General features: G+C 39.0%; 1 protein-coding gene and 1 non-coding gene across 2 annotated transcripts; both read left to right on the top strand.

Moving 5' to 3' along the window:
* Positions 1-3,810: 3,810 nt before the first annotated feature.
* On the top strand, positions 3,811-22,415 carry EIF4G2 (eukaryotic translation initiation factor 4 gamma 2; the record flags this gene model as incomplete). Its single annotated transcript, XM_063317965.1, has 22 exons — positions 3,811-3,951; positions 5,393-5,499; positions 5,954-6,019; positions 7,943-8,068; positions 9,476-9,578; positions 12,050-12,181; positions 12,272-12,338; positions 12,438-12,589; positions 13,227-13,337; positions 13,576-13,659; positions 13,736-13,834; positions 13,945-14,086; positions 14,198-14,358; positions 16,354-16,464; positions 16,923-17,048; positions 17,635-17,739; positions 17,829-18,044; positions 18,155-18,413; positions 18,590-18,794; positions 19,011-19,222; positions 19,590-19,711; positions 21,603-22,415. Coding segments are annotated over 22 exons (2,913 nt in total), but the record flags the coding sequence as incomplete, so codon positions are not given.
* On the top strand, positions 16,509-16,690 carry LOC134488710 (small nucleolar RNA SNORD97). Its single transcript, XR_010067027.1, has one exon. It is a non-coding gene; the product is annotated as a small nucleolar RNA SNORD97 (small nucleolar RNA).
* Positions 22,416-23,090: the final 675 nt, after the last annotated feature.

Genomic DNA, 23,090 nt, shown 5'->3' with positions numbered 1-23,090 from the left:
CATCTGCATATCTGAGATTGTTAATGTTTCTTCCAGCGATTTTCTCCAGCCTTGGATTCCTCAAGCCCAGCATGTCGCATGATGTGTTCTGCGTACAAGTTGAATAGGGAGGGTGAGAGTATACAGCCCTGCCGTACTCCTTTCCCAATCTTAAACCAGTCCGTTGTTCCGTGGTCTGTTCTTACTGTTGCTACTTGGTCGTTATATAGATTCTTCAGGAGGCAGACAAGATGACTTGGTATCCCCATACCACTAAGAACTTGCCACAATTTGTTATGGTCCACACAGTCAAAGGCTTGAGAATAGTCAATCAAACAGAAATAAATGTTTTTCTGAAACTCCCTGCCTTTTTCCATTATCCAGCGGATATTGGCAATTTGGTCCCTAGTTCCTCTGCCTTTTCTAAACCCAGCTTGTGCATCTGGCAATTCTCGCTCCATGAATTGCTGAAGTCTACCTTGCAGGATCTTGAGCATTACCTTACTGGCATGTGAAATGAGTGCCACTGTTTGATAGTTTGAACATTCTTTAGTGTTTCCCTTTTTTGGTATGGGGATATAAGTTGATTTTTTTCCAGTCTGATGGCCATTCTTGTGTTTTCCAAATTTGCTGGCATATAGCATGTATTACCTTGACAGCATCATCTTGCAAGATTTTCAACAGTTCAGCTGGGATGCTGTCGTCTCCTGCTGCCTTGTTATTAGCAATGCTTCTTAAGGCCCATTCAACCTCATTCTTCAGGATGTCTGGCTCTAGCTCACTGACCACACCATCAAAGCTATCCCCGATATTGTTATCCTTCCTATACAGGTCTTCCATATATTCTTGCCACCTTTTCTTGATCTCTTCTTCTTCTGTTAGGTCCTTGCCATTTTTGTTTTTGATCATACCCATTTTGGCCTGGAATTTACCTCTGATGTTTCTAATTTTCTGGAAGAGGTCTCTTGTCCTTCCTATTCTATTGTCTTCTTCCACTTCTGCACATTGCTTGTTTAAAAATAATTCCTTATCTCTTCTGGCTAACCTCTGGAATTTTGCATTTAATTGGGCATATCTCCCCCTATCACTGTTGCCTTTTGCTTTCCTTCTTTCTTGGGCTACTTCTAGTGTCTCAGCAGACAGCCATTTTGCCTTCTTGGTTTTCTCTTTCTTTGGGATGTATTTTGTTGCCGCCTCCTGAACAATGCTCCCAACTTCTGTCCAGAGTTCTTCCGGGACCCTATCTACTAAGTCCAGTCCCTTAAATCTATTCTTCACCTCCACTGCATATTCCTTAGGAATATTAGTGAGCCCATATCTAGCTGATCTGTGGGTCTTCCCTAATCTCTTTAGTCTGATCCTAAATTGTGCAAGAAGAAGTTCGTGATCTGAACTACAGTCAGCTCCAGGCCTTGTTTTTACTGACTGTACAGATGTCCGCCACCTTTGGCTGCAAAGGATGTAGTCAATCTGATTTCGGTGTTGTCCATCTGGTGAAGTCCATGTATAAAGCCGTCTCTTAGGTTGTTGGAAGAGAGTGTTTGTTATGCAGAGTGAATTGTCTTGGCAAAATTCTATCAGCCTATGTCCTGCTTCGTTTTGTTCTCCCAGGCCATGCTTACCTGTAATTCCAGGTGTCGTTTGACTGCCCACCTTAGCATTCCAGTCTCCTGTGATGAAAATAACATCTCTTTTATGCATGTTGTCCAGTAGGTGCTGCAGATCCTCATAGAACTGCTCTACTTCAGCTTCTTCAGCATCTGTGGTTGGGGCGTATATTTGGATCGCTGTGATGTTAGATGGCTTGCCCTGAATTCGAATTGAGATCATTCTATCGTTTCTTGGATTGTATCCAAGCACTGCTTTAGCCATTTTACTATTAATTATGAAGGCTACTCCATTTCTTCTGTGGTCCTCTTGTCCACAGTAGTAGATTTGGTGGTCATCTGATGTGAAGTGGCCCATTCCAGTCCATTTCAGTTCACTGACGCCCAGAATGTCTATCTTTAATCTTGACATCTCACCAATAACCACATCCAATTTGCCCTGGCTCATAGATCTTACATTCCAGGTTCCGATGGTGTGTTGATCCTTAGAACATCGGATTCGCCGTTCACCACCAGCACCGTCGGCCGCTAGCCGTCCTTTCGGCTTTGAGCTAGCTGCGTCATCACGTCTGGGGCTAGTTGAACTCATCCTCTGTTCCTCCCCAGTAGCATTTTGACCATCTTCTGACCTGGGGGTCTCATCTTCCGATGGTATACCGACGTATCTCTGGTTGTACTGATCCATTTAGTTTTCATGGCAAGAATACTGGGGTGGGTTGCCATTACCTTCCCCAGGAATTGCATTTAGTCTGACCTGTCATGACCTTCCCGTCTTGGGTGGCCCTTCACGGTTTAGCTCATGGCATCATTGAGGTGCTCAAGCTCCAGCACCACGACAAGGTAATGATCCTTTGCTGAAGAATATAAACCGTAGTTTCTCCAAAATTCATATTGGATTGTGACACACAGATTTCATTTCATAACTATTATTTATTTATCTGTTAAATGTGTATTGTCTAGAGTCATGTGAGATAGGAAGTCACTAACTATTGCACAAGTATAGTTTGGAATGAATGATTGTGTAACTGCTATTAGTGGTATGGGCTAGATTAACATACCACCATTCTTGAAGTTAAAAAGAAGTGTTTAAGTAAAAGGATCTTTTCATTATCTATCATCAGGAAATCATGAACTATCTGCTCATATAATATAGAATATCAGATTCTTTGGTTTCAGTGGCATTTGTTCAAAATGTCTTCAAAAGCTCAGTGTGAGAAATCAGGATGTGTTTTCTGTGTAAATGCTTACATCATGTAAAAGATGGATATGTAGCAAGCAACATTATGCCCTGTAGGATTTTCAGCACTTTGATTGTGAGCCCAGATAGATGTGCTGAGTCCTGCTGAAATTATTTTAAAAGATCATGCATTATTCAGTTCACTTGCTGTCAGAGCCAAGAGGTAAAGCCTTGAGCTATTTTTCTAGAACATTGTTCTTTAGTACAGCCTGATAAAAATGGATTTGGAACAGACGACTAAAAGGAACAGTGGAAGAAGAGGAAACGTGTAACATTTTTCACATCGGAAAGAGCACCATCACTGCACTTCCTTAACAATGCCCAGCCCTGTTCATCTCTTCTTGGAATCGGCGTCGTGATTTTCCTACCCTTTCTAAACTACAGCTTCGTCTACATGCCCTTTGCGGCTTCCTAACCTCGCGTCTTCTAAATGTACCATTTTTATCAGAACAAAGCCCCCTAAATGGTTTCGCCGGGAACTATATGGGGGCCGTCCGTATGCCATTGCGAAAGGCACACGCTATTGAAGGCGACCCAAAGAACAGCTGCATCTGAAATTCAATGAGAGCTGCCTTCCAGCTTCTGTCACTGGGGGCAATCCGGCGCTGGGAAAGGAGCGGCGTGCAGGCTGCCCCAATTAACCCGGTACGCCATTTGCGCAATCTACCCCTCTAGTTGGTTTTCTACGCAGGAGAGAGGAGGTACTCGTCTTTGTGAATCCGATGCTGCACTGCGACGCTGCTTCCCGTCAACCAACCTCTGCTCCTCCCCCTCCTTTGCTCTGGGTCCACCTCCCTTGTTCGTTGTGATTGGTTACTCCGCCAAAGTCTCTGCCGGCGATTGGAAGCCGGCTTGTTGAGGAGGGCTTAGTTGCACGCTGTGTAATAAAGTTAGTGGGGCTGTCTCAGTACGCATTAGAAGCGGCGACGAGTTGGTCTGATCTCTATGGAGGTGACGGAAGGAAGTGCTTGGTGGCTGCTGTGGTGATTTAGAGATCCGTCCTGCCGTTCGTTCTCTCCCCCTTCCCTCTCCCAGCCCCGATCCCCGGCTCCCTCTCCCCCTCCCTTTTCTCGCCTCTTCCCAGCCCTCGCCGCCGGTCCTGGGGACGCTGACGAGGCTCTAGGGAAGGTGAGGAAATGGCCGCCGTTGGCTAAGATGATAATCGGGGGGAGAGTCGACGGCGCTGATTCTGCTTGGACTTGGGAATATTTGAGACGTGTGGCGAGCGAATGCTGCTGAGGAAGAATCGGCTGCTGGTATGCAAAATGGCGGCTACCTAAAACCGCCGCCATCTTGTCCTCGGTTCTGCACGTTCGCCGAGCCACAAAATGGCGGCCGACACCGGTCTTCGCTCTGCCGGCGTCTGAGGAGGAGGAGGTGGCTGATTTTGCGTGAAGGTCGTGACTGTAGCACAATCTTGTCCGGTGTCGAGATACTCCGATTCTTACGCTGCCTCCCCCCCCCGCAACACGCGGCTCGAGGAATAGAGAATTGACTATTTTTCGCCGATGGCCCCCATTCCATGGGAAAGGGAGAGTGAAGTGTATCTGACCTCCGAGTGGAATAGTTGTATCAACTTCGGCTCCACCGCTCTCCCCCCTCTCCGGAAAAGTTGTAGCCTTACCCCTTCGCCGTTCCTGGGGGCTGGATAGCCGTCGACTGCGGGTCGGGCTGTGAACCGAGAACAAAGGCCGGGCCTAGTGCCGGGGGTGCGCCTGAGCCTGGAGTCGGGCGGTGCCCAGCGACGGGTAGGGAGGGATCGAGGGTGGCCTGGGGATAATGCTTGGAGCAGGCTAGAGCCTGTTCGAGGATCCGCGGAATTAAACGGAGGGCTTTCCTGCGTCTTTCGTTGGGCTGCGCCGGCCCATCTCACCGCCTTGCAGGCGTATTTTTAAGGGTACATTGGTGGCGGGAAGAATAACCATGGATGTTGCAGATGTGGCTGTTGTCGGTGGGGTTGGACCTCTTGTGTTTTAATTTACCTGGAAGAAGTCTCATTAAAGTAGATAGAGCTGAAATTTGCAGGCTAAGTTTGATACACATAGGATGTTTCCTGAAAAAAGCGTATGTGGGTTGCTTCCGCTTTCTTCTCTATCAGATATCTTGACTATCGTCTGTTAGGGTGTTGAAAGCATTATCAATATCGGGTTGAATTTCCTCAAGTTACCTTGTTTGTTGATCAGGTTTATAAGCATATAAAAATATATGCCCTGTTGAAGGATTTTTTTAACGTAGATAGTAGACAATTCAGATTTTGGTTATATGCAGCACTTCTTGTGAAGTATTTTAAATGTATATAATATGTAAGATCTTCCTGAATATATGTATGTGGAGTCAGCAGGAGGCAAGGTTGACTCAGGAGATGCAAATGCGGAAGAAACTTGGGCTCAGATGCCAAGTAAAATTCTTGTCAATTCCAGAGTGGCAAACTGCAAGATTCTAGGAAATTATAATTAATTAGACTTGGAATACCAAAATCTTCAGGAAACTATTTCAGTTTTAATTGGGGGGGGGTTAGTATTATTGGAGCCTTAATCAAAAAACTTACATTATAACTCTTGCCTTTTAGGTTTGTTTTTCCCTATCCTGTCAATTTATTATTCTTTTGAAGATTCTTCATTGCCAAGCCGCCAAAGTGGAGAGTGCGATTGCAGAAGGGGGTGCTTCTCGTTTCAGGTAAGTAGTTTTTTGATGGTGAAACAGATAGACAAAGCATCTCTAAAGACAATTTTCTTAGCCTTTTAAGAATAGTTTTCTTCAGTTAGTCACAAATGATAAAATTAAGTAAATGTGTATTCCACTAATACAAGAAATTCCGGTAACAGTTTCTAAGCAGACTGTTATTAAAAGGAAACAAATTATTTTTGTGTATTTGTAGTGTCCTTCATAGAGACTTGAGAATAGGATAAACTTCATCTGGTTTTAGCATTATGTAAAGGATACAAGTTGATTCAGACAAATGATCAGGCTACCAGAAAATAGTAACTTGTGCAGAAGGAAAGAACTAATAATCTAGGAAGTTTCTTATCACAAATCATCAGGTTATTTACAAAATAGTCCTGGTTAAAGGACAAACGTTTGCTTTCCCGTGTACAAAACAGATTCTTTAACAGTTGCTCTTTATTTATAGTGCTTCTTCAGGCGGAGGAGGAGGTAGGGGTGCGCTTCAGCACTATCCCAAGACTGCCGGCAACAGGTATATCAGCATGCTGATTGCAATGCTATTTTGGCTGTTATTATATGAATTTGTGATGCATGCTTTAACTTACAAAGTTAAATTCCATTGTAAGTAAGTGGTAAATTGAAAGTCTGTATGAAACTAATCAGTGTTGTTCTCTTAACTATTTCACATCTTAATATTTTTAGGTTTTTCTCTGATGCTTGTTTATCTCTCACGGGGCATGCATGAGAGCAGGCAGAATGTTTCAAAGGGGCTGTGTCCCAGTTAGAATGAAATTCAAAGCATTTTGAATATTCCACAATAGGGAACAGTTGGAATTCAAAACAACTTCCTTGCTTCCTCATTTCTGTCTTAGGACCACAAGCATAAGTGGATGGTAATCCATGCTGAGTCCTACTTACCATCCAAACTCCAGGTATGCAGCAGTCATTGGTCTAGTGTAATTTCTGATGCAGAGTTATGTGGCCTGAGAGCCAGTGCATCCTATCTGACCAATGCATATCAATGTCTGTGAATGTTTGGATAGCTGCTGGTTGACTATAGAGTGAGGAAAGAGAGTTCAGGCACCCTCCAGTGGCAGGTCAAGAAAGTTAAGCAAAGGGAGGTTAGCCTTGAGGAAGATAACTGTTCCAGCAAATCAGCATTTGAGATGAATTATAGGATGTCACCTATCCTAAAGAGCTTCCCATCACATGGAATTTTGGTTGGAGGATGTGTGACATACCACTAAGCAATCATTGCCCAATCTGGTCAGATCTGCACATTGGCCATCCAGTCATCTTCCCACTTACAGTACAGTATGTTGCATGTTGTACTTTGGCGGAGGAGCCAGCAGGTGTCTTGCTTATCCTTGACAAGCCGGTAGTTTCTCCTCCCCTCAATGTGCCAAGGAGAACCTAGTGCTAGAACTAGGCTCTTAGCTGGGACTGCTGAAAATAATGTATGTGCTAAATATTCCAATACACTAATGGGTGTACCTAGTCTCTTTTCTTCCTTCTGAGCCATCTCTGCAATGAGAAAGTCTCTTTATCTTGGAAGGTTAGCTGGCAATTACCTTCCCTGTCTAGCATATAGGTAGCATTAGTAGAAGGACTTCAGGTAGTGCATAATGCCTGCTTTCAGTATACTTCGCCTTCTTTTGAGTCAAATTTATCCTGGAGCTTACCTTTAGCCATTCAGAAGAAAACAAATGAGCAGTGCCTTTAGGGAATGGGGTGGAGGATTGCTTGAACAGGCAGCAGCGGATTAGTCAATGAATATCAGTTTTGCAAATCTTCCTGTGTTTTCCACAAAGTAGAAATCCAGAGATCCCTTAGTCTTTGAACATGTAATAACTGAATCTTCCCCACCTTCTTCTGTTCAACTTGATCCAACCAGTGGGAGCAGAGAAGGAATCTATGCCTGTAGTCTAAACTATTCCCCATAATTTGAAGGATTAAAGATCCAAATTGTGGAATATTTGAATACTCAAAATAACAAGAATTAACTCCCATGTTGTCAGAAATTTGGAACGAAATGCCAGAACATGGGTGTCTTGTCCTAAGTTCATAATACTTGAAATGGTGGTTCCATGTATGGAATACTCCAACCTTGCAGTGTTTTAATTGCGATTTTAATTCATTGTTAACTATTTTTTATTTTGTCATCTTTGACATATGGTGTGGCTTTTTTACTTCTCTTGAGAATTTTTAGCTATAAGAACTGTTCCTGTAAGAGAACTGTTCAAATGAGTTCAGAGCTTCATATTTCTGTAACAGAATTCAGATATGAATGATATGCAATTAAATAATGGCTATAAAAAGATTTGGGTTACTGAAATTTTGGGCTTTCTTGGGGGTACAGATTTGAAAACAAGTTTGAACTTGAACCTGTTGTTTCCAGTTTATATGGGAACCACTGCAGGATTTAACAAATTAATGTTCTATTTCTAAAATAAAGCGAGTTCCTGGGGAAAACCCCAGGGCAAAACGCTCAGAAATGGATTCCTTCACGAAGCACTAGACGAGATGACGACTCCGCAAATGACAAAGAACGACATGATGCAATCTTCAGGAAAGTAAGAGGGTAAGTTTTGAGGTAACAGAGTAACTCTATTATGATTTAATTGTGAGTGGAATTTTGTAATCCAAGAATTGACTGGATGATTCAGATCTAAGACACAAAATGCATCCTTGTTTTTCCAGCCATGTATTTCCAGTTGAGATTTTCTTTGCTGCAAAGCCATGGTTAGTAAAAGTATTCTTGAGTCCTCTTTGGGAGCAGGATGTAAGAAGCCTGCATGGTATAGTGACTAAGAATGTGGGTTGGACATGGAGGACTCAGGTTCAGATCTTCTCTTAGCTGTGGAAACTTCAGTGGTGGCTTTCGGCCAGTCCCTCTGTCTATCTAAAAACATTGTTATGGAGATGAAATGAAAGGTTCGGTAAATAATGTGAGATGTTCTTTTTGGATGCTAGATCTGGTCCATTAGATTTGTGACTAAGGAAGCAGTGTTCAGCCCACATTGAGTTGCATGTGTGGCCTCAAGAATGCTTGATAGCCATTCTTAAATTTGTGATTCCAGGCAGAAGCAAAATAACAAGTTTGTTAAGCTTCTGCTGTGTTCTATTCGCTTGGTGGATTGTGTTTTTGTGTTGAGTTAGCATAGTCTAGGCCAGGAGTGAGGAATTATTGGTCTTCTAGATGTTGTTGAATTATAGTTCTCAGAATTCATCACTGTTTGTGCTGATAGACCAACTGCATTCTTGACTCCAGTGCCCACATTCCATAACATTTTCTTGTGTATTTCCTCGCTGCTGTGAATCTAGTGTCAAGGCTTTGCGTTTTTACTCTGTCCTGCATTATTTTGCTTTTCATTTTGTGTTTGACACCCATTGTTTATTCAGAGCCCTGCTTTTTATGGCATTACCTATTTTATCTCACTGCTGTATATTATTCTCTACCTGTCCTCTTTCCCCCTTGCAGTACCTGTAACTCAGCTGTTCATGAGTTGGTTTTGTCAGAGGGCTGCTCATACTAGGCATTTCCTATCTTAATACCTTGCTTTACTTTTTTTTTATTCCCCCACCCCCACCCCAGATCTCAACTTGTTACTCTTTCAGAGAATGAATGACAATTGTCCATTTTTGTTAATCTTTCATTTTTTCCCCCATTTAGTTTAATACCCTTGCTTCAGCATCCTTGTTTTTTGGGACCTACTCAGCCTGTACTAGTGTGTTGTTTTAATTGTTGCCAAACCAGCACTTAAAATCAGGGCTTTCAAAGAATCTAGTCTATAATATACATAGATTTATGAGTAACCAGTTACACAACTACCCACTTAGTGTCAGACATAATTTCCAACAGATTAAAATTAAAAACTGCTTGCATTTTAAGATTAACTTATAAAACCTTTTGCCAGTATTAAACTGCAGTAAACAAGTCAAACCTTGACTAAGAAAAGACTTGATTTCCTTGTTTTCTTTCCTTTAGCATACTAAATAAGCTTACTCCTGAAAAGTTTGACAAGCTATGCCTTGAGCTCCTCAATGTGGGTGTAGAGTCTAAGCTCATCCTAAAGGGGATCATACTGCTGGTAAGAGAACATTAATTTATTAGAAAAATACTGTTTTGATAAAAATTATATGGTTTAAGGCAGGTATAAATGTTCAGTGTTCTTAAAATGTACAGTTTACAAGCTTGCCTAATCAGTATACTGTGAATGTGGATATTAGGAGTTGTAGTACAGAAAAGAACAATTTAGAGAATGAGTGATTCTCAAATACTGTACTATCTAGAGGCATTATTTTCTATGTATGCTTGCAAGATTACATAAATCAGTCATGCTTTTTCCTGTCTTAATAAAGCTGTGGAAATTTCTAAGCGCAAGAGGATACTATCCCTTTGCAAATAGTATTGCTCTGATGTTGGCTGAGGGAAAATGCTGGGCTGGTGTATTTCAGGGGTCCAAGATTGTTCAGATAACTATCAACCAGATTCCAAGTTTTGTAGAAATCAAACATGAAGGTGCAGCTTACTTTCCACTATTGTGACTGTTAAAACACATTAGATTTATTTATGGCCATCAATACCAAATAGAATAGTGGAATTGCCTCATATTACATAATTGTTTAGAGGAAGAGCAGGATAGGGAATCTTAACTAAACAGTATCCAAATTGGTTTTTTGTACTGCATAGTTGTCATTAACTTTTACATGCCTGTGAACTTCTAAAACATAAAACTGGATAGGATTACCTAGGAGCATTTGAATGTGCAGCTTTTAAATATTACACAACTTCCACATAATTTTTTAAAGAACGTTATTAAATTTCAAAAAAAGATAAAAGATACAGAAAAACAAACCACAAAACAGAACTAAAAAAGTGTGAAAACACAAGAGAAAACTTTTAAATAGATTACAAAAAGAAGTGACTTCTGACTTTAAACATCAAGGATATGCAGGAATTTTCCATAATCAATCACTTACTCTAAATTAAACCCAAATCACATTATTTCTACAAGTCAACCCCTTAGCACATTATAAAAATCACTAAATACCATTGCTCCCTCCCTTTTTATTAAAAGAAAAGGAAGAGTATAAATCACCTAACCACCTCCTCCGCAACATACCAACTACTTAATTATTCCCTTCATACTACTATTCTATCCATTCCTGTCTACTATAATAAGAATCAAAAATAATTAATACCAGAAACATGAATTAATTTTAATTTTTTAAAAAAAACCTTAATCATAATTCCAATCATTAACGGTAAGTAAAGCCATCCAAAGCCAAAAGACTGTCCAAATAAATATTTTTGGTCCCTTAACCCACTTCAAAATAGACCAAGACATTTACATATACCCATACACATACCTCGTCTGGGGGAGATGGGCGGTGGCTAAATTTGAGAAATAAATAAATAATAAACAGAGCTGTTTTCTTAAATCAAACAGCCCAACTGCTCCCCTCACCAACACAGACTTCAAAAAACCTCCCATACATAATAACCCCTTCTTTTATATAACCTTCCATCAGAAAGTCAAATTCACTCATATCTTGCAGCTCAATTTCTCTTTAAGTTCTTCAGCTCAGCATTGCCAATTTCATCCAGGATTTCAACAGAAGCCCCAATCTCATTCTTAGGGGAGACATCTCCATCTCTGTTAGATTCTTCAGTTCCATCCACAACATCCCCAACCAGATGGCACATTATAGACCATATATTTTCCACAATGCTGTGAATGTCTTGCATAATAACTTGGCAGGAATCAAAAAATCTGCTTAATATCTGCTTTAATATCTTGGTGAAAGTCAAAGAAAGCCTGGTTAAGATCCTCCATGTCTGAGGCAGTAAGTTATGGCACCCCCTAGATACTCAACTGGCGGAAGTAAAAGTTAATGGAAAAATTCTGAACTGAATTAAAATAAGATCATAGACAGTTCCCAGAGAAAGTAGCAGCAGGAAAGTAAAAGTTCAGAACGGCAGATTCAACGTGTACGAAAAATACAAAAATCTTCAAAATTAGCACAAAAATAATAACAGGGAGATAACATACTCTCAACCCTTCTTAGTACTCGATGGAAAGCAAAATCCAAAGCTTTAAAAAAAATTCTTTTTAAATTAATCACAAAAATAATGATAAGCACCAAGAGAGATCGTTTCTCAATTTAGAAAGCCTCTTTGGGTAGAAGTACTTAAAAATAATAAATTGGGCGCTTTAGAAATGGGGTGGCTGGACTTAATGTCCCTTTGAGGCTGCAGCGCTGCTTGGAAATGGTGGTATCCCAGTCTCCCAGTGAAGTCTTACCCATGGATTGCAGACGCTGTTAAAGATCTCCTGACTGCAACTCGCCGTCCAGAGGACAAATGGGTCAATTCCAAGCATTTTCCTTGGTCCAGAAAAATGCTCCTGGGCTTCAGGAGAAACCAGCCTGAGCCCGAAAAAACTGCCACAATGCCAGTTCTGCACACAGAGCTCGCAGGCACAGCTGTTCAGTCCGCCATGTTCCCACTGGAAGTCTCACAACTTCCACATAATTCATAAAGTCTCTGCTCTCTTAGATCGTAGACAAAGCCCTTGAAGAGCCAAAGTATAGCTCGCTATATGCTCAACTATGTCTGCGACTGGCAGAAGATGCACCCAACTTTGATGGCCCATCCACAGAGAGTCATCCAGGACAGAAGCAAAGCACAGTGAGTATAATTTTCTTTTGAACTAAGGCTATTAGGAGAATTGGTATTTAAGAATGAGAAGACATTAAATGTTTGCATTCTACATCCTAGACATTCAGACGCCTCTTAATTTCTAAACTTCAAGATGAATTTGAAAACCGAACCAGAAATGTTGATAGTAAGTTTTCAAAATACTACATAATTCTTGATTCGCTTGTTGTTGTTTTTTGTCATAAAAGTAGAGCAGCATCTAATATGTACTTATCCCTATTTTTAGTCTATGATAAGCAAGATGGCCCCCTCCTCCCAGAGGAGGAGGAACAGAGAGCCATTGCTAAGATCAAGATGCTGGGAAACATCAAATTCATTGGAGAACTTGGCAAGCTTGATCTTATTCATGAATCTATCCTTCATAAGTGCATCAAAACAGTAAGTGGGTTTTTTAAAAAAAATATTAAACTTTGGTGAGATGATAGCTGGTACTGTTGTACTTTGAAAAATGATTAGGTGGTACCTGCTAGTGAGTATATAGTAGACAAACATTTTTAGCAATGAATTTCCTAAGGCAGAAGTTTTTTCTGCCTTTTTTACCTTCAGAGTACTATTTCCACATTGGATAACAAGTAAAGGAAAGCCTGTAGATCTGCTTGAGAAATCTAGGCAAGTTGTAGGAAACTCAAGGTCATGTTATTGCCAATATAAAGCACTGGCCAGAACTGAAGGGGTCCTTACTGTTAACTTAAGTGTAGTTTCACGTGGTTGGATCTCTAATCAAAGCTATCAACTGTGTTGATGTTCTTTTGGGGGAATCCCTAATACTTTCCAAGAGATTCTGTAGGTAGAATCTAATGTTGGATTTGCATGGCACACTAGGCTAGGCTGAAATGGAATTGGTTAGTTTGTTTGGGCATAGTATCTTAAGTGAAAGCAGCATTTGTGTTTTGCTACTTGGATGTATGATTTAATGTTGTACTCCCATATTACTAATATGTATCTGGTAAAAATAAATTATAAAATGGCAGTAAAGGTCTTTCATTAATTTATTCTGTCATTTCAAATTCCCCAGCTTTTGGAAAAGAAGAAGAGAGTCCAACTCAAGGATATGGGGGAGGATTTGGAGTGCCTCTGTCAGATAATGAGGACAGTGGGACCTAGACTAGACCATGCAAAAGCCAAGGTAAGCACCAATGAAAGAGCATAAATATACTTCTGTATTTATGCTATTAGCGTTCATCTTCCTGTGCTAGGCTATTCTAGATAAAAGATAGTAGTTTTTCAACATTTTTAACAGCTAGGTTATAGCAGAACTTTTAATTAGCAAATAAAAATAAGAGCTATTGTACATACTTCTAAAAAGTTCGTTCTTTGTGATAAGCTGTCAACTTGCCAAACATAATGAATTTCTTTCTGAACAGTCCTTAATGGATCAGTACTTTGCCCGTATGCGCTCCTTGATGATGAGTAAGGAATTGCCGGCAAGGATTCGTTTCCTGCTGCAGGTAAGAGTATAAAAATTGCTTACTGTAACAAATATAGCAAATGCCCTGAAGTTAATACTCTGTTTCATCCTTGAAGGATACTGTGGAGTTGAGAGAACACAATTGGGTTCCTCGCAAAGCTTTTCTTGACAATGGACCAAAGACTATCAATCAAATCCGTCAAGATGCTGTGAAAGTAAGTATTTCACTAGATATAAATTTAGCTTGTATGGCTTATTAACAGGCATTAATGTGAATTAAGAAGTGCTGCTTTTAATTTGATTTCCAACAAACTTTCTTTTTAAGGATCTGGGAGTTTTTATTCCTCCTCCTTTGTCTCAAGGAATGAGAAGTGACTTCTTTCTGGAGGGACCGTTTATGCCACCCAGGATGAAACTTGACAGGGATCCACTTGGAGGGCTTGCTGATATGTTTGGACAAATGCCTGGTAATTGCTGTTACTTCAATGAGGAAGTGACATTGTGTTTTTTACTCTCTTTAAACATGTTGATAAAGATATCCTGAGTTAATATATCCTCTTGTTTTTTTATGAATTCAGGTAGCGGAATTGGTACTGGTCCAGGAGTTATTCAAGATAGATTTTCACCTACCATGGGGCGACATCGGTCAAATCAACTTTTCAATGGCCATGGGGGACACCTCATGGCTCCTGTTCAATCCCATTTTGGAGAGCTAGGCAAATCCTTCTTGAAAAATCCAGTAAGTGATAGAAGCAGAAATGCTATTTTTTTAATTTAGAAAGTGTACATGGCCGCCCATCGTATATGCCATAATTCTGAGTGACTCACAGTAACAACAATAAAACTTACAAGAAGCAATACCCCCCCCAAACAGCCAGCACCCTCAAGCAACACTCGCTACTAATGATTACAGTAATCATTTAAAACCCCTGTTCCTTGTCCTGGTTTGGAACACCACTAAGAAGGTCTATTCTGTGTTCTGTGTGACCAGCTTTCAAATGCTTGAAGACATGTGTCTCCTCAGTCTTTTCCAGATTAAGCAAACTCAGCATATCCAGCTGTTCCATATAAGCTTTTTCTTCTAGCCCCTTAACCATCTCATTTATTCTCCTAGAATGTGTCTACATTCTAGTTTGTATTTTTGGAAGGATAACAGTGCCAAGAAAAACAGTGTTCTAGCTGTGATCTAACTAGCACAAAATAGAACGAAACGATTATTTCTCTTGATCTTGACACTACTTCCATTAATGCAACCTAAAATTGTGTTTTTCTTGCAGCTGCATTATGCTATTAGCTCATACTCCTCTTGTAATTTACCAAGTCACTCAGATATACTGTGCACATACTGTTGCCCAGTATGGTCTCCCCCATTTTATACTTGTCTTCTGGATTCGCCATATGAAGATGTACCTTACATTCATTCTTGTTGAAATTCATCTTGTTAATTTCTGTCCATTGTTCCAGCTTGTCAAATGCTCTTGAATCCTGATACTGTCCTCTAAGTGTGTATCTTGTTATCAGCCACAAACTTGAAAACCATGTTTTGTTATTTTTAACCCATCTTGTAAGTTATCGATGTTGAACAGTACAGAGCCTGGAATGCTCTTGAGTATGTTCAGCTAGTTTATATTCATCTAATGGTAACACAGACAACCTACATTTTGTTATTTTCTGTACAAGGATCTTGTGAGAAACTTGATAAATGCTTTGGAAATTATGTTAAATATATTATGTTTACTATATCCCTGTAGTCAACTAAACAATAAAGAAGGTCAGATTGCGTTGGCATGATTTCTTTCCTAAACTCATGCACTGTTGTTTCTCCTCAAGCATTTTTGTTGTCCACTCCCATCTTCCCCAATAGTTGAAGGGTGGGATAGTTTGCCTCTAGTACCTCTAGCTGCTCTTCCAAAAAGACAGTCTGTCTGCACTTGCTGCATGTATAGTTCTTGCCATCTTTTTGGGAGGAAAACAAATATGTCACTTGTCCTGTAAATAACAAAAGTTGTTCTCTTTGTCCCCATATTTGTCTAGTGATTTTTTTACGGGCCTCCCCAGAATCAGTAGCACTTAGGAATCAAGGAGCAGAACTGATCGGTTCTTTTTTTCTGCCTCTTCTCTTTCCAAAATATTCTAAACAGAAGTATTTTCTCTAGTTTCCAAAATTTAAAAAGGTGAAGAGTAAAATTCCATTATTTTCCTTTTCATTATTTATGTGAAAATCAAAGCATCAGTAGCAGCCCCCAGATGCTGTAACTGATGCATCTTCTTTATGAACACTTCTAGGATGTAGTTGTTGGGATTGAGCCATAAATTGAGAATTAATACTTTGCCTTTTGATTAGATCATCTCCAAACCAACTTACTTACAAGATAACCACTACTACTGTATAATGGTTAAGATGCTAGCTTAAAACTAGAGACCCCAGGTTCAGGTCCACCCTTAGCCAAGGAAGATCAGTGGATAATTTGGGGCCAGTCACATTCTTTAAACTCAACCTACCTCACAGGGTTGTTGTGAGGAAGAATTGGAAGATGGAGCTCCTGATGGAAAGGTAGGATAACACTCTAACAAATAAATGAATGACAATCTTTTCATAATGGTAGAAGGAATTCTAACAAGATTTAAAAATGCAATATGAATAGAATATATGAAAAATGTTTTTATGGTAACGTAAAGAGCAGGAGCATACACTGTGATATTCTTTATTTTCTTTTCACTGTCTTGAAAACAGGGGCAAAGCCAACTATACCATAATCAAAATCAGGGACTTCTGTCTCAACAAGGACAGTCCAAGGATATGCCTCCACGGTTTTCTAAGAAGGGACAGCTTAATGCAGATGAGGTATGCCCTTGAAAAGGAATAGACTTTTTTTTTTAATGCAAAAAATGCCCAGTGATTATAACAAGACGCGTTATTACGAGGATCAGCACTGGAACTCTCCTACCTTCCTGCTACTCACTTTTTTCCTTTTCCTCTTTTCCTCTTCCTCTTCCTCTCTTTCTTCCCTCCTCCTCCCTTCTTGGAGTTTCTGGTGTCCTGTGAGCAAGATTATGAGATATGAGGGCAATCTCTTAATCATAAAGAAGGAGCTGTTGAAGTAATTTCAGATTCTGGATGGTGATATAAAAGACCATGATAAACTTTTAATTAATTCCTTTCTCAAAAAAAAAAACCCATTGTTGCTATGACTTACCAGTACTTGGGGATAACATACAACTCTGCTCTGGCTATATGTAGTTTTCACTGATACCATAATAGAATCATACTCCAGATTTCTAATATCTAACTCCTTTTCACAGATAAGCCTGAGGCCTGCTCAGTGTTTTGTAGTAAACAAAAACCAAGTGCCAAAGCTTCAGCCCCAGATAACTATGATTCCTCCCAGTGCACAGCCACAACGTACTCAGACACCACCTCTGGGACAGGTAAATATTTGTTTAATAAATTGTTTTAATCAAAACTTCCTAACATTATTGTAGTATTAATTACACAGGTTGCATTCTAGATAGCATATGGATTATTAAGACATTACAATAATGGGGAGGGAACCATTAATTCTGTAGCCTAATTCTGTTGCTGTGGCTGTATATTTAAGAATATTGTGTCCTACAGAGGCACTTCAGAGCATTGCAGCACATGTCTCCAGTAAGTCATTTTCTTCTTTTAAGAGTTCAGAAGAACAAATGCTTAGCAAGATCCTGGAATTCTGCAATGTTTGCTTGTTTGGGAGTAAATCCAGGTAAACAGTGAGATTTGATTGGACAACTAAGTATTTAACAGTGTTTTTGCAGAATGTATGTGCTTAAGGGTGATGATGAAAGTGAAAGCCTTTGCTGGGCTATTCCAACACATTATTTCAATTTGCCACAGCGCCAGTGAGCTCTACTAATTAAGAATTGTTTGGTTAAAAAGATGCTAAATATTGCAGTTTGAAACTAGCAAGTGCTTTTTAAGATTCTTATATTACTGTAAGTATAATTTCTCTAAATTCTGGCCTTTGTTTTTTTTAAGCCACCTCAGCTTGGTCTCAAAACAAATCCACCACTTATCCAGGAGAAGCCTGCAAAGACAAGTAAAAAGCCACCACCTTCTAAGGAAGAGTTGCTCAAGTTAACAGTAAGTTCAGTTTGTCTTCTCTCAGTAACTGTAGTATGTGATATTGTAAAGAATTAGGGAAAACAAAAAAACTTGTCCTCCTATTTTAGGAAACTGTTGTGACTGAATATTTGAACAGTGGAAATGCCAATGATGCTGTCAACAGTGTAAGAGAAATGAGGGCACCAAAACATTTTCTTTCTGAGATGCTGAGCAAGATAATACTTCAGTCACTAGATCGATCAGATGAAGATAAAGAAAAAGCAAGTGCATTGATCAATTTACTTAAACAGGAAGGGATAGCTACTAGTGACAACTTCATGCAGGTAATGTATGTATGTATGTATTCATAAGTATACTTTGATGGCTTTGCATTGTTTGATGTCAGAACCAGACATGGAAGAATGTAATTAATGCTAGTGAACTTTTTTTTCAGGCATTCCTAAATGTATTGGACCAGTGCCCTAAGCTAGAGGTGGACATCCCTCTGGTAAAATCCTATCTAGCACAGTTTGCAGCTCGTGCCATAATTTCAGAACTAGTGAGCATCTCTGAACTAGCACAACCATTGGAAAGTGGCACCCATTTTCCCCTCTTCCTACTTTGCCTTCAGCAATTAGCCAAGCTACAGGATCGGGAATGGCTGACAGAGCTTTTCCAACAGAGCAAAGTGAACATGCAAAAGATGTTGCCAGGTAAGGAACGAGAACACTGGTACATGGAGGGAATTACGAAGTAGATGACTAAGCATAACAAATGGATAGTTAGGAAGTATGGTTAAATATTATGGACCCTTTAAAATGTTAGCTAAAGCATGAATATTGTAGTAGGTTGACAAGCTGAAATAGTATTTTGTACCTGTGTGTTACAGAGATTGACCAGAATAAGGATCGTATGCTGGAGATATTGGAAGGGAAAGGACTTAGCTTCTTGTTTCCACTTCTGAAACTGGAAAAGGAGCTACTGAAGCAAATTAAGTTGGATCCATCCCCTCAAGCAATCTATAAATGGATTAAAGACAACATTTCACCAAAACTACATGTAGATAAGGGATTTGTTAATATTTTGATGACCAGGTAAGAGATTCAACTGAAACCAGTAGTTGAATATCATACATAGCTAAATATGCTATAATACAAACTGATTTTGGTAATGGTGGAGTTATTTCCCCACCCCATTATTTATTTATTTATGTTGAGTGAAGAAATAATGCTTTGGCTTTTCTGCTGCTTTACACAGATGAATACGTTAAACGCAAAACAATTTACACCATTTCCTTCCCATTCTTTCAGTTTCTTGCAGTATATTTCTAGTGAAGTAAACCCACCTAATGATGAACCAGATTCTTCATCTGCTCCTTCTAAAGAACAGTTGGAGCAAGAAAAACAGCTGCTTCTTTCCTTTAAGCCAGTTATGCAGAAATTCCTTCATGACCATGTTGATCTACAAGTGAGTGCCCTGTATGCCCTCCAAGTGCACTGCTACAACAACAATTTTCCAAAAGGTAAGAATAAAACCTCTTCCCTTTTTTTTTGTTTCACATGCATTTGATATGACCGTATGGTGGGGGTAAAGGGGAATTCTAGCCAGATCTGTGGATAGGAGCTATCTGACAATAGGGAAGGGGACCCTAACTGTGTCTATAGTCATAGGCTGATACTTGGGATACAGATAGAGAAGTGCTTATATAAGTTGGTGACGGGCTTGTTTACAACCTTTTGTGGGACCAAGCGAAATGGCTGAATAATACATTTTAGTGCCATTGATGCTAAATAAATGGCTACCTTAAAATCATGATGCTTTAAAAGATCTATTAGCATGTAACACCAATCCTCCTGTATAAAAAAAGCAACATGTTCTCTTTGTTACAGGCATGTTACTGCGCTTCTTTGTGCATTTCTATGATATGGAAATCATTGAAGAAGAAGCTTTTCTGGCATGGAAAGAAGACATTACTCAAGAGTTTCCAGGGAAAGGCAAAGCTTTGTTCCAGGTGAATTACCTCATTGTACTTGTAGACTCATTTGGGAAAACATAGAATGTACTGTAAAAATTAGATTTCTATAAAGTTTAAAATTAGGTTCATGAGAATGTGCCTCATGTTTTCAAGATGATAATCTTATTAAAGTTTACAAATATAAAAAATGAATACAAACTCAGAAGAATATAAAAAGTAAAAAAGAAAAAGTATAGGGGAAAAATAATAAGGGGAAAAATAGGAAAAAAGATAAATAAAGAAATGACTCCTCCCTCCCTCCACAAGTATAAACAACTTCAGGAACTTAACACCTTCTCTGATGTTTGAATAACAACAACAATAATAATATATAAACTTTCCATATCTAATTTCTTACCAATAAATTGTAAAAACTCCTTCAGTCCTAATCAGCAAAAGTCCATTAAGAGCTACCAGAAATAATAACATACATATTTTAACCGTAATCAAATAAATCCATTTTATATTCTAACATACTACTTTCTCTAAAAAATAAAGCAAAAGAAATCTCTCCCCATATCTTACCTGTTACCTATAAACAAGTCTTTAAAATCTTTCTCAAAAATTCCTTCACTAGTTTAACACATAAATCTTTAAAAACCGCCTCAGTCAGTCCTGATCAAAGAAAAAAGTTCCATTAAAAGCTACCAGAAACCACAACATACATATTTTAACCCTGATTGAAATAAATCCATTTTATATTCCTTCCATTTACTTTTAATAAGCTTGATTTTTAATCCCTTCAAATAATGTCCCAGAAGTTGATTTCTTACTATTTTCTCTGTCTCATCTCAGAAATTCCTTTATTAGTTTAACAAGTCTCTTTTGTAAATCCAAATTTAAAACAGGCATCCAAGTCATTCTTCTGATTTATTATTTGTATGTCCCCTTTAATTATTAAGACATCAGCCAGTTTCATTTATAATTCCAACGTGACATCTTTTTCCATATCACTCTTGTAATCTGGTTTTTTTAAATCCATTTTCAGATTCACCCTCAGATCAGCCTCAGTCTCTGTTTTGTCCAGTGAAATCTGTTCCTCTTCTGTAGCTTCTGTTAATCCAATTTTATAGTGGCAGACTTACTATCTTAAGAGTAATTTCTGGGTACATTGTTCCCAAATAGCCTGGATTTCTTCTGTAGTCAAATAATATTGTTCCATTGTATTAATGGGTCTCTTGTCCTTTAATTGTAATCTTTAGTTCTCTCTGGTTCCCTCTAGTCAACCTTCCAAATCCCTTCTTCTCATGTATTTATTTTTCAATCAGCAAAACTTTCCCACGGAAGGAATTCTTACAGTTAATTTCAAAATCCATATATATTTATAAAATTTTAAGCAACCAGCATAAAATATTCTTTCAAGTCCACCTGGCCCCTTAGCTTTCCAGAATCAACATTCTAGTACCCCTTTTGCTGTTTTCAAAAGTAAAAATTTTTCTTTTTGATTCTTAAACTTACATGCAACTTCTTCCATCAAGGATAGAAGGAAACTCTCCTGGTGTGATGAAACTTGCCCTTCTGAAGGTTCTTAACATCCAAAAAGTCGATAATGAGCAATTTCCTAAAGTAGTTAAGAAAGAAAGTAGGCAAACCCAGTGTCCGCTTGAAGGCACCATACCACAGCGTAGGCAAGATGATTTTCCCATTGGCTCCCAGAGCTCTAAAACCTGCCAGAGACTGCAATTTTACAATCTCTTTGTGGGGAGCTTCTGTATGGAGCAACTTGGGGGTGATCCTGGTCCTCTCCTTGATCTGGAGAGGAGTTCAAGGAGCCAGTCCATTCACCAGCTCTTCATGGAGCTGTCTTCAGTCCACCATTGCTTCCCTGAAAGTCAAGAGAATGTGCCTCATGTTTTCAGTAAGTAACAGTCTTTGGGTTTAATTGCAGGTAAACCAGTGGTTGACCTGGCTGGAAACAGCAGAGGAAGAAGAATCTGAAGAAGATGCTGACTAAACCAGCCAAAGCCTTAAATTGTGCAAACATACTGTTGCTATGATGTAACTGCATTTGACCTAACCACTGCGAAAACTCATTCCGCTGTAATGGTTTCACGATATTTAAAGCAGTAGTGGGTCAGTAGGACTTGCTTCTGTGTAAGGGTTTTTGTAGTATGTCTTAATCATAGTCTACCATAAAAATATTTTAGAGTATCTTTAATGTTTAGATAACAGTGTATTAGCAGCATGCAATAATTACATCATAAGTTCAGAAGCAGTCTGTGTAAGGATCTTCTTTGATGCCAGTTACCATAGGCTGTTTGTTAGAAATCTGAATAGCAACACTGAATACTGTAGAAATGCACTTTGCTCAGTGTAATACTTGAGTTGTTGCAATATTTGATTATCCATTTGGTTGTTACAGAGAATCCTTAACTGTAATTGATGGTGGTTGCCGTAATAGTATATTGCCTGTATTTCTACCTCTAGTAATGGGCTTTATGTGCTAGATTTTAATATCTTTGAGCCTGGGCAAGTGCACAAGTCTTTTAAAAAGAAACATGGTTTACTTGCACAAAAATGATCAGTTTAAAGAGGTGGATAGATGCCCTTGGAAGTGGTCTTTGTGGGTGTGAAACAAAATGGTGAGAAACTGAATTGGTCCCTATTATAGTATTGGAATTAAGTCTACTTAATTTATCAAGACATGTTCATGCCCTGATTTTATATACTTGTATCTATCAATAAACATTGTGATACTTGAGTGTTTGTTGAAATGGTTACTCTATATTTTCTCTGAAAATAGATTCTGAAGCAGGAATTACTATGTGACTTTCTATCAAACCCATTTAATTAGGTATATCTTGTAGCTTTTGTGGAGAGGGCAGCCCTGTTTCATTATTTCCCAATTGTGATTTATGAAATCACCTGTCATAACGTGATCCATGTGTCAAACTGATGATTCTCTTTGAGATCCATGTAAATCTGGATGAGAGCTCTTGTGAAAGCGCTTGATATTTTTTTAGTTCTTTATGAGGTCTTCTAAACCAGGGGAAGACAACTGAAAGAGCCAAGTGTCAAAAAGGTACATTGGTAAGGTTAGTTGTTTCCTATTGCTCTCAAAATGTATTGGTTTTTTAAGTATTCCTAGAAATTCTGGGAGTTGAGGTTCAAGTTTAATACATCTGGGGGGGAAAGGTTGCATAATACTGTTACAATTATGCAATCATGATTTTATGAATGGTAAGCCTTAGGCAGCAATATTAATATTACATTTTTCCAAAATTATAAAACATGGCATCTGAAGAACTCGGTTGAACTCCAGGTAGCTTGCTATTTTCAGATACAAATAGGCACTGTTGAGTGAATATGCCAGATTGTTTTGTTTGCATTTATACTATCTTGAAAGAAAAGTATTGCATTCCCTTTATATAAGTTT

This window comes from Candoia aspera, chromosome 1, assembly GCF_035149785.1.
Source record: "Candoia aspera isolate rCanAsp1 chromosome 1, rCanAsp1.hap2, whole genome shotgun sequence".
Classification (NCBI taxonomy): domain Eukaryota; kingdom Metazoa; phylum Chordata; class Lepidosauria; order Squamata; family Boidae; genus Candoia; species Candoia aspera.
Note: the sequence above shows the minus strand (reverse complement) of the source record. Positions and strands in the feature narration are given on the sequence as shown.